The sequence below is a fragment of the Montipora foliosa genome, chromosome 11 (assembly GCF_036669935.1).
Source record: "Montipora foliosa isolate CH-2021 chromosome 11, ASM3666993v2, whole genome shotgun sequence".
Taxonomy (NCBI): Eukaryota; Metazoa; Cnidaria; class Anthozoa; order Scleractinia; family Acroporidae; genus Montipora; species Montipora foliosa.
The window spans coordinates 17,769,910-17,784,909 of NC_090879.1; the positions used below are offsets into that span (position 1 = coordinate 17,769,910).

The following is a 15,000-nucleotide window of genomic DNA, read 5'->3' on the forward strand; positions in this document are numbered from 1 at the left end:
ACAGCTGAGCCCGCGAAATTTCGGCTGTAGCTGCATCTTCCATCAAATTATGAATGGCTGCTGCTCCAACACCCTACCAACATCATAAAGAAATTATTGAGGACATCAGTAATGATAAGAATCAAATCAACCAATGCCAGATATGGAAAAAAAGAGGATAAAAATTCTCCGAAACTTTGTCAACTACAGAAGAAAATGCAAAAAAACAACAACAAAAAAACAAAAAAAAAAAAAAAACAGAACTTGGCTGAAACACTGATTGGGGATAGGGTAACAGTTCCAAGAAGCTGAAAACACTGAAGCACGCACTGTTGTCAATATTATCATTAGTCCGGTGTTGTGGCCTGGCTCAAGTACAGCAAATTCAAAATATACTTATGCACAAGAGGTGATATAAAGGGCAGTTGCTATATCATAAGCCTATATTATTGAATCCATTAATATGAGCATTAAAATTTAAGTCACTTAAATACCAAAAGCCAGCTGTTGAGATACTGCAGGGCGACATCGATGTTAACTCTCACTCCTTCTTCTGTAATTTTACCATCTGGTACAGAGACAGAAAGGATTTCTTCAACCTTCACATTAACCTCCTCTCGCAGGCGGTGCTTTTGATGACTTGCGCCACGCAAACCCTGCAATAACAAGGTAAACAAGAGTCAGGTCCAATATTCAGTTATGCAAAGAATGAGATAATGATCATTTCCCTTTAAGGGAACTTCTTTCACCTGTAACCCACAAAATAATGTCTCCTTGATCCTCGGACATCCCCCACTCTCTTGATAACTAACGATAACAAAGTATCCATAAAGAGAGAAGACTAACAGGTTATACACCGGGTTTGCTTTTCTCTACATTTTCTTGGAAATTAAAAATGCACGTTTTAACCTCCTCCCATTTACTGCACCCACCAACATTCCACCTCTGCCTCCCCTCAAAGGGCATCAATGTTATTCTTTAACTTTCACAAGAACCTACACAAGATTTTTCCTTACTTTGTTCATCGTCATACCTTCATAAAGATATCCTTTGCAAAAGACACAAGATCAGGGTGGGCAACCCAGGTTCCATCAAAACCATCGGCCACTTCTCTTTCCTTATCCTGACGAACCTTCTCAAAGGCCACCTTGTTCACATTCTCATCTTTTCGGCTTGGAATGAATGCTGCCATTCCACCCATTGCGTGAGCACCACGCTGATGACACACTTGAACAAGGCGCTCTGTATAAGCTCTCATGAATGGTACAGTCATTGTCACCTACATACAGGTACGCAAGATAAGCAAAAAGTTGACTTTTTAATTAAAATAAAAATAATTTGAAAAACCTTTTTCGAATACAGTAGCATTTAAAGTTTTAGAGGACAAACGGAGCAACTCATTCAAAGGTAAAAGTGGCAAAAGAAGCAACCGATTTATGACGAGTTGGGTCAATTGCTTAAGCAGCAGAATATTATGTGAGAGGTCACAGACCATTGGACACTCAGGGCATTAACAGGGGCACTGCCGTGCTAAATTTGCTGTTTTTAGGTCAAAATTCAAGGGTAAGATTATTAGTACTTAAGCTCATGTGTACATGTACAACAATCCTGACAACCCACTGACAAGATATGATGGTTGACGGTTTACTGATTTTTATTAAATCACATCGCAGTAAAATACTGAATTGCGTAATTATTTGCAAGCTATGAATATACAAATATAAATGTAATGGCTTAAAATTATATTAAAAATTTCTCATTCATCTCAAACTTGAGTTGGTTACAGCCACACACTTCACGAAAAATGAATTAGCAAAATGCTTTGTCTTGGCTGCTGGTACATTGTACGTTCTTTGGTGCCTGAAATTATAATGAGGGCTGTAGACTTCAGGAATTAGGTGATATAGTTTACTGTCCTGATTCGCTGATTGATCTAAATAACGACATTGTAATGTCTTTGTGGTGTTCCCTGATAGAGGGCAAACAGGCACGCTCTAACGCTTCCCTGTACGGCATTTACTGCACAAAGAACTATTCATGTTTAATTTTTGGAGACTTTCTGAGGACACCATCTCCAAACTTTTTTCAGGTTACAATCCATTTCCATCCTCTCCATCCATGGATGCAAATAACAAAGAATAGCTTCAGTGCACTACAGTTGTTACTGGCAACAAAACTACACCATTATTATTATTATTTTGGTCTTGATTGATGCAAAGACGTATTTTGGTGTTTCAAAGTTTGACTGAAATAGCGTGACACTTAACATAACCGAGAAGAAAGTGCTGACTTTGTCATGACATTTGCAAATGATTAGACTTCCAATGCTTCTCAGATTTATAAGGACTATAAATCATAGGCCTCGTCTTGCAACCCTTTCCACAAATCAATAGTGTTGGTCATTTAAGAACCCACTCACTGTCCATGAAAAGTAGTGGACTTGTTCCCAGGTGTTGAGGTGTGCTGTTGTTCTGGACAGGGGCATTGTTCACTTTCCCAGTTAATGATTACTTGCTGCTTGTTATGGATTAATGATTGCAAACTTTATAACAAGCAGTTAGGCCAAATTTCTACAAACAGCATTATAAAATATTAGTCCTAAAAAGTCCTGCAGGGAGTGACTAACAGTTATCTTCACTTCACTTCAGAATACTTATGGAAAGCCAAGACGTTAACTACATGACTTCAGAAGCTAAAGGCCGGTTTTCATGGTACAATGTCTCGGCCTGTCCGCGTTGGAGCGCAAATCTTGCGTGTATTTTGACAGCTGATTAACGACCGGTTCACGGAAATGAAAATCGGTCCAATTCAAAAAAATCTGTTGCACTGCAACAGATTTTTTGAAGTCGGGCCGACACTCTGAGAGAAACCGCCATGTCAATCAAAGGGTATGTGAGTAGGTAAGCGCATAAATACTTAAAAAATTAAAGCGTTCAAAATGGCTGATACTAAAAGGGCAACCGGAAGATCTTTTGATGAAAAATTACAAGTTTTACACATTTTACTCGGTACGATTTACCAGCAGGACAAAACCAGCCGACAAATCCTACTGTGTAAAGTGGCCTTAAACATCTTCATCCTCTAGAGCATGTTGCTATCTATGCAAGTATCCATTTCGACAAAGGCATATCACTGTTTACTGATACATACCATCTTACGATCTGGTAAAACACTATCGGGCTTCCTTGAAAACCTTTTGATTGCTGAAAATATATAATCCCATCTGCCAGCATTCATTCCACAGCAGTGTTCCCTGATCTCATAGAGCATCTCCTCCATGTTAACTCCAGCAAGCAGTGTTTCCAACATAACAGTCGCACGAATGGTCCCTGCAAACGACAGAGGAAAGATAAAAATAAAGATAAAGCAACATCTTCTGTTCGCTCAGATACATTTGAGCTATTTGACACACTAGTAATCTGAATGGCCTAGTGCCCCTTGCTTGCCAAAATTTCCTAATGATACAATGTCCAAGTTAATAAAGTTTATGTCAAAATCAGTTAATTAAGGATGGTGCCTACTATTGTTATTGCACATATGTTCTGGCACCTCAAGATACTCAGATTTCCTATGGGTGGTGCTTATTAATACATGGATATTTCTGTGCGGTTCAAAACTATGCAGAGAAAGCAGAACTTAGCAAGTGCTCTTGCTATCCAAAATAAAAATTGGGGTTAACCATGCATTTTTCAGAGATACTTAAGCTTCAATTTGGAAAAGAATGCGATACATTGCTTTGTATTTGATATATTTTTACAAATATTGCTGATTAATTATCTTCGAAAAATGTGTGGTTAGCCCCAATTTTCTTTTTGGATTTCAATAACACTTGTTAAGATCTGCTTTTACCCCATATTCAGTAAACCGTGCAAAAATAACTTTGAATTAGTTATTGATTCACTCATTAAGTTGATGTCCAAATGTGCTTACAATATTATTGGTCATAGTCTCTTTGAAACATAATTTTTACTTTTTTGTGAAAGGGTTAAAATTGGGCAAAAAAAAGGCTTTAATTTCCACTTTATTTATTCTCCGGAATTGTCCCAAATAATTATATTGTGTTGATAAAATATTGTGTTGACTTAAAAACCTTTTATTGAAAATTCACTTTTTCTATTTGTAACTTTGAAAGATGGGAAAAGTGATCATAGTTTAACCCATTGACTCCTGGGGTTCCCCACTGACAGGTAAAATAGTCTGGCATTAGACATCTGGCGGCCGGTTTAGGTCGGTTTGGGTGTTAAAGGGTTAATCCATGACCGAGCAATGAGGGCGAATGGGTTTGATACCAGGTTGAAGTCACAAATTACTTTGCATCGCTGTTTCAAAAAAAACTATAATCTCAATACAAAGCAGCCTAGCTATGATGTCAACCTCAACCAGGTATTAAAACCATTCCTCGTCCTTGAGCAGTCGTTGATCAAATTCATTACAACCTGTAAACTTTCCACTTTTTAGGAGCCTCTAAAAGAGTGATGTTGATGGAGAGAGTTTAGCAAACCAAAAAATTAGTGGCAGACAAGTGCAGAAAATTGTTGAGCGGAAAGAGGATTTTGAGGTGATAGACAGTTTAAACCTAAACACAACAGAGCTGCATCCTATACCAGTCCAATGACTCATGTGGGATGCAAAGAGCTGCATCATATTCAACAAATTCTTTGCGTAGGATGCAAATAGCTGTGTCATACATGTACAAGTGTCTGACCAACTGACCAATATCATTCCGGTTTTAGCTATGGTTTTTAAATAGTCTCACCTTGTGGCACTTTCAAGTAATCTTGAGCAGACTTAAACACGTCATTCCAGAGCCTTGTTTCCAAGTGAGTCTCCATTTTAGGGAGGTAGTAGTACGGTGCTGAACCTTGAGCAAGTCTAATGTGGACATTATGGAAAAAGTACAGACCAAAGTCCACTAGTGCACCGGCCATGGGCTCTCCGTCACAAAGGATATGTTTCTCATCAAGATGCCAACCTCGCACACGCACTAACAGACAGGCTGTCTTATCCTTTAAACGACGCTCAGATCCTATCATGAATTTGAATATAACGCACTCTACATTAACTTGAAAAAATTTTTGATCACCAGTCTGAAATACAATTCGAGCACCAAAAATGACAACATTTGTTGTCTTTTATGCAACAATAAAATTCTTTGGGGAGTCAAGCTTTACAGTTGTTGTAGGTTTCTTCATTGAGTTAAAGGGCCAGCAATGTTTATAGATCTCAAATTGACTACAGACATCTTTTTTTTTTTGGGATCTGTACATGTACTGTATACTGTAATTACTTGTGTAAGTCGACCTTTTATGACCTAAAAATCAGCCCAAAAATTTGCTCTCGATTTACACTAGACTGATACAGATCATATAGCTGGTTTGGTAGCACTAGAACTACCAGATAATTTAGCATAACAATTGCCGATAAAAATCTGCATGAAAACCGACTTTACAAAACATTATGTACCGGTAAGTCCCGATTGTATTTCTGTTTGATGAGCTTGGCTGGACATTTTGTTGTCAACAGGAAAATTTGGAGTTGTTGAATACAAACCTCTGGACATGACTCTTAGACTATAGTTGTATCTGAAACTTTGTAGGTTGAGCATTTTGTAGTAGAATGAACTGATGTTTGATCAAACAAGCTCAGTAGCTTAGTAACCTGGCAAATGTTTTCCAAGATGGCAATTAGTTATTTATCAAGCCATTTTTCGAGACTCTTTTGGTGTTCTCTTTATCTACCAAATCCCCTTTCTTTATCAATGTTCAGAGGAAGGTTAGTTTAAAATAGGAAGATTAATTTTCACATACAACTAGAAAAAAACTTCTCAAGTAAACTGAAATACTTGTGTCCTTGCATGTCATGTTACAAAGGCTAATAAAATTAATTTACAGTGTTTCTTTTTTGTCCACTGCAACTGCAAAAGAATTCTCACACATATGACATTAACTTTTAGGAACAATTGACTATCGATCTGAATTTCAGCTTTTTAGCCAGAAATCACTTTTTATGCATTGAAAATTGGGGGTTGACTTATACATGAGTTTGACTCATACACAAGTAAATACAGTAGTTTCCAAAAGACTTTAGGCCAAACACAAGTTGCAAAAGGCACCAGTATGGTGGTCCAGATGTTCAAACCCTGATTAAGCTAATCCCAGATAAGTGCCAACAATTCAATTGCATATTATTTACTAAATAAAGAAAACCTTTCTATGAAATTTTAGGTCTGCAGTTTTTATATTATTTTGGCTTTTCTACCTTCAGCCTAGACTTTGTTTCATTGTTAACCCTTTCACCCCTAAAGCAGGGTTTTCATTAAGTTTTAAAGTAGAAGGGACCTTGTGATAGAGTGAGCGGGCACCCCAATATATAGTCTGGCTTTTGATCTTGAGACCTCCTTTGAGAAATGGCGGGTATTGTACTCAGTGTAGACAGGTGCTACATTGTAGTACCTGTGTCCCGGCTTCTAATAAAACCCCTGCCTGAAGAGGCCCCTGTTGACGAGTAAAATCGTCTGACGTTAGACAGAGTAAAATCTACAAGTGTCAGTCTTGGGAGGGGGAGGGTTAAAGCATTTAAGCAGGCAAAATTAAAACTTGGTTGCCGTTTACATAGGTGAAGATTTAACTGGTAGTTTGCTGTTTAAACAACTAAGCCCAGTTCTTTATAAATTTTAAATTCACAGTTTCATATAAACACACAACATGGTGCTTACCATCTGGATTTACCAAACTAATGGTCTTCCTGTTCGCATCCAAAAGGTTCATTTGCCCCTCAACGATATTTCTCCACGAAGGAGTGAGAGAATCTTCGAAATCAGCCATGTACATGTCAGCACCACTATTTAAGGCATTGATAACCATCTTACGATCAGTTGGCCCAGTGATCTCCACATGTCGCATTTGTAAGTCATGAGGAACAGCTGCTACTTTCCAGTCTTTTTCATGATGAGCTTCAGGGTAAGTAATGACCAGCCCGGCGTTGATAGCCTCTTGAGTTTCAATCCGTTTCTTAAGCAACTTTTTCCTCTGGTAGTTAAAACTACGGTGCAAGTCTGCCAAAAACTCAAGTGCTTCATGCGACAAAATCTGTCTGTACTCTGGTTTAACTTCTCCAGTAATTTCAACTCCTATTAAGCAAAGTCCTAAATTTCAGCGACACTCATGAAGAAATTAGCTACGACACTAATGAGCACAACAATAATAATCATTTTGATAAGCATCACAATTGAAAGTGTTCTCAACTTCAACATGATTCCCATCTGGGAATACTAACCTCTTACTGGTTGAGCGTGAGGGCCATTCTGGGAAACATTGGTCAGAAGTCGTGGCAGTACAGACAGCACGAAGCGAGGTCTGTACAAAAACGACCTACAAGCAACTGCAAAAAGAGTTGAGACACTCACTGTTAATAACCGTACAATGCGTGTCATTCAAGTCAGCGTGTCTCCTACCCCCCTTCCCCCAAGCAAAGTCGTTTCCATCTCCACTTAGCATTCAAACTTACAGGGTATCAACATTGAAAAAGGGGGAGGGGGGAGGGAGGGGTGTTGGGACTTTTCTTATGAACTGGACGAGGGGTTTTAGGAAGAAGAGGTGAATTTTTTATTCAGTGTCTCAACCTTTTTGCAACTGTATGTAGGGCCAATATTTCCCAGTACGGTCCTGAGCAAGTGAGGTTAGTAAGTTGTTTATTATATGGCATTATTTCTTTGAGCGATAGGACACTTCTCTGCTTGGTGGATGTTCCGAACTTTGAACAGTAACCTGTTACACATAAAACTATATTCTGCTTGCCATAATTTGTGCTGTTGTTGTGAAAAAAATTAAATTCCACTTATTTAAAACTCTTTGTGTTTCGGACTGTAATGGTTCATACTGTAAAAAACAGCTGAAAACCAGCCAATTGGAGTGCTCCATTTAGCCTGAGAATTGCTTGCCATATTATAAAGGAAATTATTATAAACATCACAGTGTCGGCTAAACTCTCACTCATCAAGATAAACAGCTGCATTTACTCTCACCAAAAATATGACGCAAGAGCTTACACTTAACTTATTACTAGAAATAGGTAGTAAATGCTCAGGCCCAGAGGGACACACAAGTTGGAGATCAAAATCAGGCACGCATCTGGATTTAAGCGTTCAAGTTGTGCCATAAAATAAAATAGGGTTAACATTTCTCTTCTTTGTCTGTTTTTCCATTGAAAACCACATTAATTGTGTTGTTTTAGTTTTTCAAAAATTCTTATTTCAAGCTGGCAGTGGATCCAGGATAAGAAACATTTCCTCTGAGATTGTGACATCTATGACATGCTTTGAACAATAACAGTTATTAGTAATAAGAATAATAATTGTCATGATTATGATGATGATGATGATGATGATGATAATCACAACAGTAATGATGCTGATTTATAAAGCATATTTTGGCTTCGTACAACAAATAGCAGAGTCGAATTTGGGACCTTTGGAGAAAAGTTTTGGATGCAGTTTTGGTGGGATTTGAACGCAGGCCATTCAGCTGCAAATCTGTCACCCAAACCACTAGACCTTGTGCTTCCTCCTTTTCAAAATATTATTCACTACCTTTTGCTTACCTTGTGGCCACTTCATTGTTGATGGGTTGCTTCTTTTCTAACTGGCTGGGACTATTCAACTGAAAAAAAAAAAAAAAAAAAAAAACATGCCATCTCAACACATATAGTCAGCAATATTCTACAATGGAAGTAAATAACGATTATTATCCTTGGAAGCAGGATATTTCCAAGGAAACAGGAAATGCATCAGAGTTATAAATGCCTAGTCACTGAACAAAGTTCCTCAAAGTAAAAAGAAAAGGTGACCTTTGCACCTGTATTCGCTTACTAGAATAGACGTATTAATAATTATCCGTTTGTTTTGATCTGTGGGAAGTTGGTTCGGTAAATCAATATCCAATTAGTTTTATAACGTAAGGGAATATTGACGTAAGTGAAATGCATGAATAACTATCGAACCACCACCAACAAGCACGCTAGCACTCATTTTTAAAAGCTTGTAGCTCAATATCGCGTTCATATTCGAAACACACTGATTTGGTATCTTTCTTTTTTAAAAAACATTAAGACGTTTAAATGGAGGCTACATGTAGGTCTGATCATTGACACGTTACATTTTCACATGTTTAATTAAATAACGAGATTGTCCAAGAGAACGAACACATAAAGCTGGAAGGCTATACTAAAAAGAGTCTTAAACCTAATGACACACTTACAGAAGGTTGTGACGCCCTTTGAAGGAGAAAGCCTCTGTTTAAATACGAGTTTTAACCCACAATGGAGGAGCTCGTTCTGCAAGGACGACTTTTGCCTCGTCTGAGTGCAGAACAAAGTCCACTGGAATCGATGTGGGTGTGTCGGAGGAGTGACGCAGCAGGATGAGGGGAGAGTCAGGGGGTGTGGGAGGGGAAAGAGAGCCACTATCGCATCAAAAACAGGATTCTTGTGAAATTAAGACACCTATTATTCCAATCATACTTGGAATGAATTTTTTTTCTTTATGACCTTGCAATTCCTACATTATATTGCCTCAAAGCGTCAAACGAGTGCGGGTGTTTGTTGAGGTTCAGTTACCAGTCTCATTTTGAGATGTAACTGGAACAAAATCATTGACTTAATTCTTCCATGGATATCTTTAAACACTAGTGTTGGACTTCTCGCAGAAATCTGATTAGGTCGTATTTTGTCCGAACATGTACGATCAAAACAAATATGCCATTGATGAGTCCGCACTTAGGACTCCAGGGTCTCGAGACAAAAAGTGTGCGTTTGTTCACTCAACCGCGGAGAACATTAATTGTTGCTATGCACGAACCAATACAAAAGCTTCAAAAGAACAGTGAATTGTCATTTGCACCAATGAAATAAGTGCATTCCTGAAAGTTCAAAGTCCGTTTGCATACATTTCTTGACAGATCCTGTAAAATCGTTCAGTCTACTTTTTATCAGTAGTTTTCCTTCGAAACTTCGTAGAAGAAAGAGCGAATCGTGTGAACGAGTCAAGAGTTCAAAGTTTCAGGATCTTTGACCAAATCGACAATGTTTTCGAAACTCCAACGATTTGCAGGTATTAAGAGGAACTACAGCCGAGAGGATGTCGAAAGACTCCGAGGTTCGCTGAAAATCGAGTATACTCTAGCGAAGCGAGGATCCATAAAACTCTGGGAATACTTGACTCGTGGAGGAGAATCTTACATCAATGCTCTCGGAGCATTAACTGGTAAGGGATTTCGTTACTGTCTAATGAATTCACAGTGCTCTTGCCCTTTCTCTTTATTTTGACATCGTAAGTTTCATTTCACGTGAAAGACACTCGTTTCCCTAATATGGTGAGAGCTTCATTGACGCGCGCTAATTTGCTCGTGTTTAAAACTATCTTAGACTTCATTGATACGATCAATACAAAGGATTTAAGTGGATTCTTACATTTAAGAGGTTTTCTAGCAATTTTTTCACAAAAATAGAAATGGAGAATAAAAACTTTTAAAACGCCACGTCAACCACGAACAGTAAAATGACGTGGGAAATTTCACAAACCTATTTGGACTTTGGACCAAAAGACCGATGCTCTTCAGTGTACTTGGGCAATTCCACAATTTTCGGCTCGATTTCCGAGATACAATAAAGAACAATTAAAGCTACAGTAAACCCAGAAGCAAAGTCTATTTCGTCCAGGATAAAGTGAAGAGAGAATATCAAGCCCTGTTATCTTGTCTGGTTGAATTTTAAAAAGTTGATGTTGATCTTTTCAACATTCACGAGAGAAAGTGGGTGTGAAGAGGGGAGTATTCGAAATATGCAAATAAAACAGCCTTTCACCTATTTGCCACTTTCGTTATAAAATGAAGATATAAAATATGAGATAAAATTACCCAATAAATCTAAAGCAAGCCTTATCTAATTAAAGGGAAAGTACCGTCTAGAAAAAGTTTCTCCAAATTACTAAAACTTTTCCCCGGGAATTTGAAAATAATTGCCGTCTTGTCCAGTTCCCTGTGAAAATGTGACAAGAGCACTTTGAAGTTGCCTCTTTCATGATTTGGAGAGTGCCATCTTGGATATGACGTGTTTTATGACGTGTTATGACGTAGCAATAGTCAATAGCAATAGTCAATAGTCTTCGTTCCCTGATCACTTTCTGGATGTTGTGTGACCTTTCTGCTCAGAGAAATTCAAATGTAAGATGAACTATGGTAAATGGTCTTGTCATTCATTAGCTAGTAGGCCATAAGTGTGACAGAAACTCAAGTCACTTGATACTTGTAGAGTTTCTGGTCAATCAAACCAGGCGGAAAAAATCAGCCAGAGCAAATGTAAACAAGACAAAAACCTTTAACATGTGACATAAAAATATTCGACAAGCGTACCTTCTTTTCTTTGTCACTTTCTTTCTTCTGCGATAGCCGTCTTTATTTCTTCAGCAAATGAATTTGTTTCGGCGACGAAACTTTCAGATGTCGCTCAATACACATAGCAAGGCTTTTTCACAGCAACAATTAAATAAGAAAAACAGAAGATTCCACCGGAAAATGAAAATTTTAAGAAAAGTTGGCCTGTGAAAGTAAAACAGGGGTAGATTCCTCAAACCTGAAAACCTGACTGCTATATTGTCTGTTCGGGTCTGTCATTTTGCCAAAGAGGAATTCAAGCGGGATCTTCAGGTATATGAATATTGGTCTTTGTAAAATTCGCTTCATACTGGAATTTCAGTCAACCAGTCCAAAATATCATTATGTTGAAGCGAGAAAACCGAATCAAGGAATATATTGACGACTTTCACTGTTATGGGCTTTTCCAGGCAGTAAAATAAACAACTCGAAATGTAATTAAATTTTGTGAGCTTTATAGACACTACTGAAACGATTTACTCTTACCATTTGATGGAAATATATAAATCTATCATTTGGTTTGAAGTTGTAACAGGGATCTCATAGACAGATTAAACTTGATTTCCAGGCAAATGAGGAAATTTCACAGCAAATGAGCGCGGGATAGCACTGCAAGCTCTCTTTTGCTTCGTAAAACTCCTGCATATAACTAAACTCACATATAAAACCTTGTTTAATGACCACAAGGTAAATCTGTTCGGATGGTGGAGTCAATATTAATGCAATTTACCCTCTGGATTAAGATTCAAGTCTACAAAGTATCGCGCTCCTCGCCTGTGGTTTCCTTGTTAACATCAAGAACATCTAGTCTTCCGGAGAAATCCTTGACTATTGCTACGTTATAGCCTCGCTTACATACACAAAAACAATGATGGCGGATTTCAATTTAAAATTGCCCATTTTTGAAGCGTTATTGTTGGCTATTTAAACACAATATGCCCAAATGAGTGATCAAGTATGACAATACAGTTAAAGAACTTTCGATTCTGAGAAACTTTTTCTAAGCCGTACTTTCCCTTTAAGTTTGATAATATTAAATTTGTGATATTTCCTTTTACATATTTTCTGAATTATACTTGTGATTACAGGTGGCCAGGCAGTGCAGATGGCCAAAGCAGGCTTAAAAGCCATTTACCTTAGTGGCTGGCAAGTGGCTGGAGACAACAATCTTGCTTCACAGACTTATCCTGATCAGAGTTTGTACCCTTCAGATTCAGCCCCTAAATTGGTGGAGCGCATTAATAATGCTTTCATCAGGGCAGACCAGATTGCACACATGGAAGGAACAGATAATCACATTGATTACTTTCTGCCCATAGTTGCTGACTGTGAGGCTGGATTTGGAGGGCCATTGAATGCATTTGAATTAACCAAGTCTATGGTAATAATGAAAATAATAATAGTAATAACTTTGTTTAATTGAAGTATGAAGCATACAAGTGATCTACTCATTGGGGAGACCATAAATCACATAAAATCTCGTGAAATGAATGTAAATTAAATGTTGATTATTACAGAGAAAGGAAAGGCAGAGAACCTGGTGAAAAAACCTCTTAGAACTGAGCAAAGTACTGACAAATGCAACCTACATTATGTATTGAGTGCTGTAGGACTGGAGAGGTTTTCCCTTTTACTGCAAAATGAGGCCATTGGCTGTGACGCCCTCTCCCCCCTGCAAGGCAAGTTAGGGGTTTAATGACGGATTGTGCAGCACCCTAAACAAAACTCAACTAGTCATGATTATGTTGAGGTTAATAAGGAGGGTGGAATCTGTGTGTGCTATTTAATCCTTCATGTCCTTTAAGTCTTACATATTTCTTTTTTCAACAGATTACTTCTGGTGCAGCCGCAGTTCATTTTGAAGACCAACTGGCTGCAGAGAAGAAGTGTGGACATATGGGAGGAAAGGTTCTTGTACCCACTCAACAGTTCATCAAGGTCCTAAATGCTGCTCGCTTGGCATCTGATGTGTTGGATGTCCCACTTGTCATTGTTGGACGTACTGATGCCAATGCTGCTGCCCTGGTAACATCAGACATTGACCCATATGACAGACCATTCCTGACTGGACAAAGAACACCCGAGGGATTCTTCCGTGCTAAAGCAGGATTAGACCAAGCCATTGCTCGTGGTCTTGCATATGCACCCTACTGTGATGTGGTTTGGTGTGAAACTGCTAAGCCAAATTTGGAAGAAGCTCACAGTTTTGCTTCAGCTATGCATGCATGCTACCCTGGTAAGCCGCTGGCATACAATTGCTCTCCATCATTCAACTGGAAAGCCAATTTGAGTGATACTGAGATTGCAGGGTTTCAGAAAGAACTAGGTAAAATGGGCTATCGATTCCAATTTGTCACCTTAGCTGGCTTTCACTCCCTCAATCATTCGATGTTTAAGCTTGCACATGACTACAGAGACAATGGAATGTCTGCCTATACCAAGATCCAAGAAGATGAGTTTAGACAGGCTGAAAATGGCTTTACTGCCCACAAACACCAAAGGGAGGTTGGTACAGGTTACTTCGATCAAGTTTCCATGGCAATCAGTGGAGGAAATAGCTCAACCACTGCTCTCGAGGGATCAACAGAAGAAGAACAATTCAACGAAAAATCTTATGCAATTTCAAAACGGTAAAACACATGCAAAAACAATAATTTATTCAATTTTACAATGGTCAGATAATAACAGTTATAATTTGATAGTCAGGTGTAGAAATAACAAAGACTGCTAAACAAGAAACAGATACATGCAAAAAGCATTGTCAACTGTAATTAATTATTGTTGTGATTGAATTATGCTTCTTCTCGTCATGTTTTAAATGACGGGGACTGTAGCACAACAATATAATTGCCAATGAATGGATACCGTACTCTTTTTAAGAAGCGGCATGCTATAGCATTCAGAGGGTTGTTTATTTTACTTTTACATATTTAAACTAGCCGGAGGAATTTATGTAATTCATCACAACATTTCATCTACATTAATTATTTTATTGGTTTCATGTTATTATACGTGCCCATCTATAGTGTAACATTAGTTGAATTTAATACACATCCTTGTTTCACTGCTGATAAAAGACATGCAATGTTAATTAAGAGCCATATTTCTAACTTTTGTAAATGACTTTCAACCTGTTGGTTATTTTAGTAATTGAATCCAACTGGTCGCCAGTCCTACGTGTCCTACAATGTAAAATAAAGGCAATGGAATAAAGAGATCTCAACTTAAATTCCTCCTCTGATGTTATACTGCTTCTCCTTCTTTGGCTTAAACATACGCTCGAAAGGGTTTTAAGCTGTGCGCAGGTGCATAACCTACACCCGCCATAACTAAGAAACACACGTCAGCTGAATAAATTAATCAAATTTCTATTGAAAAGTAGCACGCACAACACACCAATCACACAAATTGCGTGAACCGGAAATAAAACCTGCAGGAAAAAATTGTCTCTATCTCAAAATTGTGCTCAGTGACCTATCTTGAGTGTTGCCATGGTAACCGACATGACGTCATAAGTGTCCTTAAAGTATTACCCAACAATAGAGTTGCCTACACTACGAAATATCCTTCTTTGGTATCTTTTATCGTTTCAAAA

At 38.1% G+C, this 15,000-nt stretch overlaps 3 protein-coding genes across 6 annotated transcripts in view; 1 reads left to right on the forward strand and 2 right to left on the reverse strand.

Moving 5' to 3' along the window:
• LOC137977547 (malate synthase-like) overlaps positions 1-9,370 on the reverse strand; it is a 10,394-nt gene extending 1,024 nt beyond the window's left edge. Inside the window, exons 1-9 of one of the 4 annotated variants that reach the window (XM_068824797.1) lie at positions 9,234-9,370; positions 8,578-8,636; positions 7,255-7,359; positions 6,695-7,108; positions 4,736-5,005; positions 3,130-3,308; positions 1,013-1,258; positions 474-635; positions 1-73 (exon numbers count right to left, since the gene is read on the reverse strand). The exon at positions 1-73 is cut by the window's left edge and continues 1,024 nt beyond it. In XM_068824797.1, coding sequence (XP_068680898.1) covers positions 1-73; positions 474-635; positions 1,013-1,258; positions 3,130-3,308; positions 4,736-5,005; positions 6,695-7,108; positions 7,255-7,359; positions 8,578-8,593 — 1,465 coding nt within the window. In that variant the 5' untranslated portion in view covers positions 8,594-8,636; positions 9,234-9,370. The remainder of the gene's footprint in view (positions 74-473; positions 636-1,012; positions 1,259-3,129; positions 3,309-4,735; positions 5,006-6,694; positions 7,109-7,254; positions 7,360-8,577; positions 8,637-9,233) is intronic. The other 3 variants (XM_068824798.1, XM_068824799.1, XM_068824800.1) reach the window with 3 other exon arrangements.
• Positions 9,371-9,935: 565 nt separating this feature from the next.
• On the forward strand, positions 9,936-14,634 carry LOC137974820 (isocitrate lyase-like). The gene is made up of 3 exons (XM_068821812.1): positions 9,936-10,237; positions 12,494-12,786; positions 13,236-14,634. Exons 1-3 carry the CDS (start codon positions 10,057-10,059, stop codon positions 14,037-14,039), a joined length of 1,278 nt encoding a protein of 425 aa, XP_068677913.1. The 5' UTR covers positions 9,936-10,056; the 3' UTR covers positions 14,040-14,634.
• A 145-nt stretch (positions 14,635-14,779) lies between these two features.
• Positions 14,780-15,000, reverse strand: part of LOC137974822 (carbohydrate deacetylase-like) — a 10,183-nt gene continuing 9,962 nt past the window's right edge. Inside the window, exon 4 of the mRNA XM_068821813.1 lies at positions 14,780-15,000. This exon is cut by the window's right edge and continues 2,986 nt beyond it. The gene's annotated coding sequence lies outside the window, so the exon portion shown is untranslated.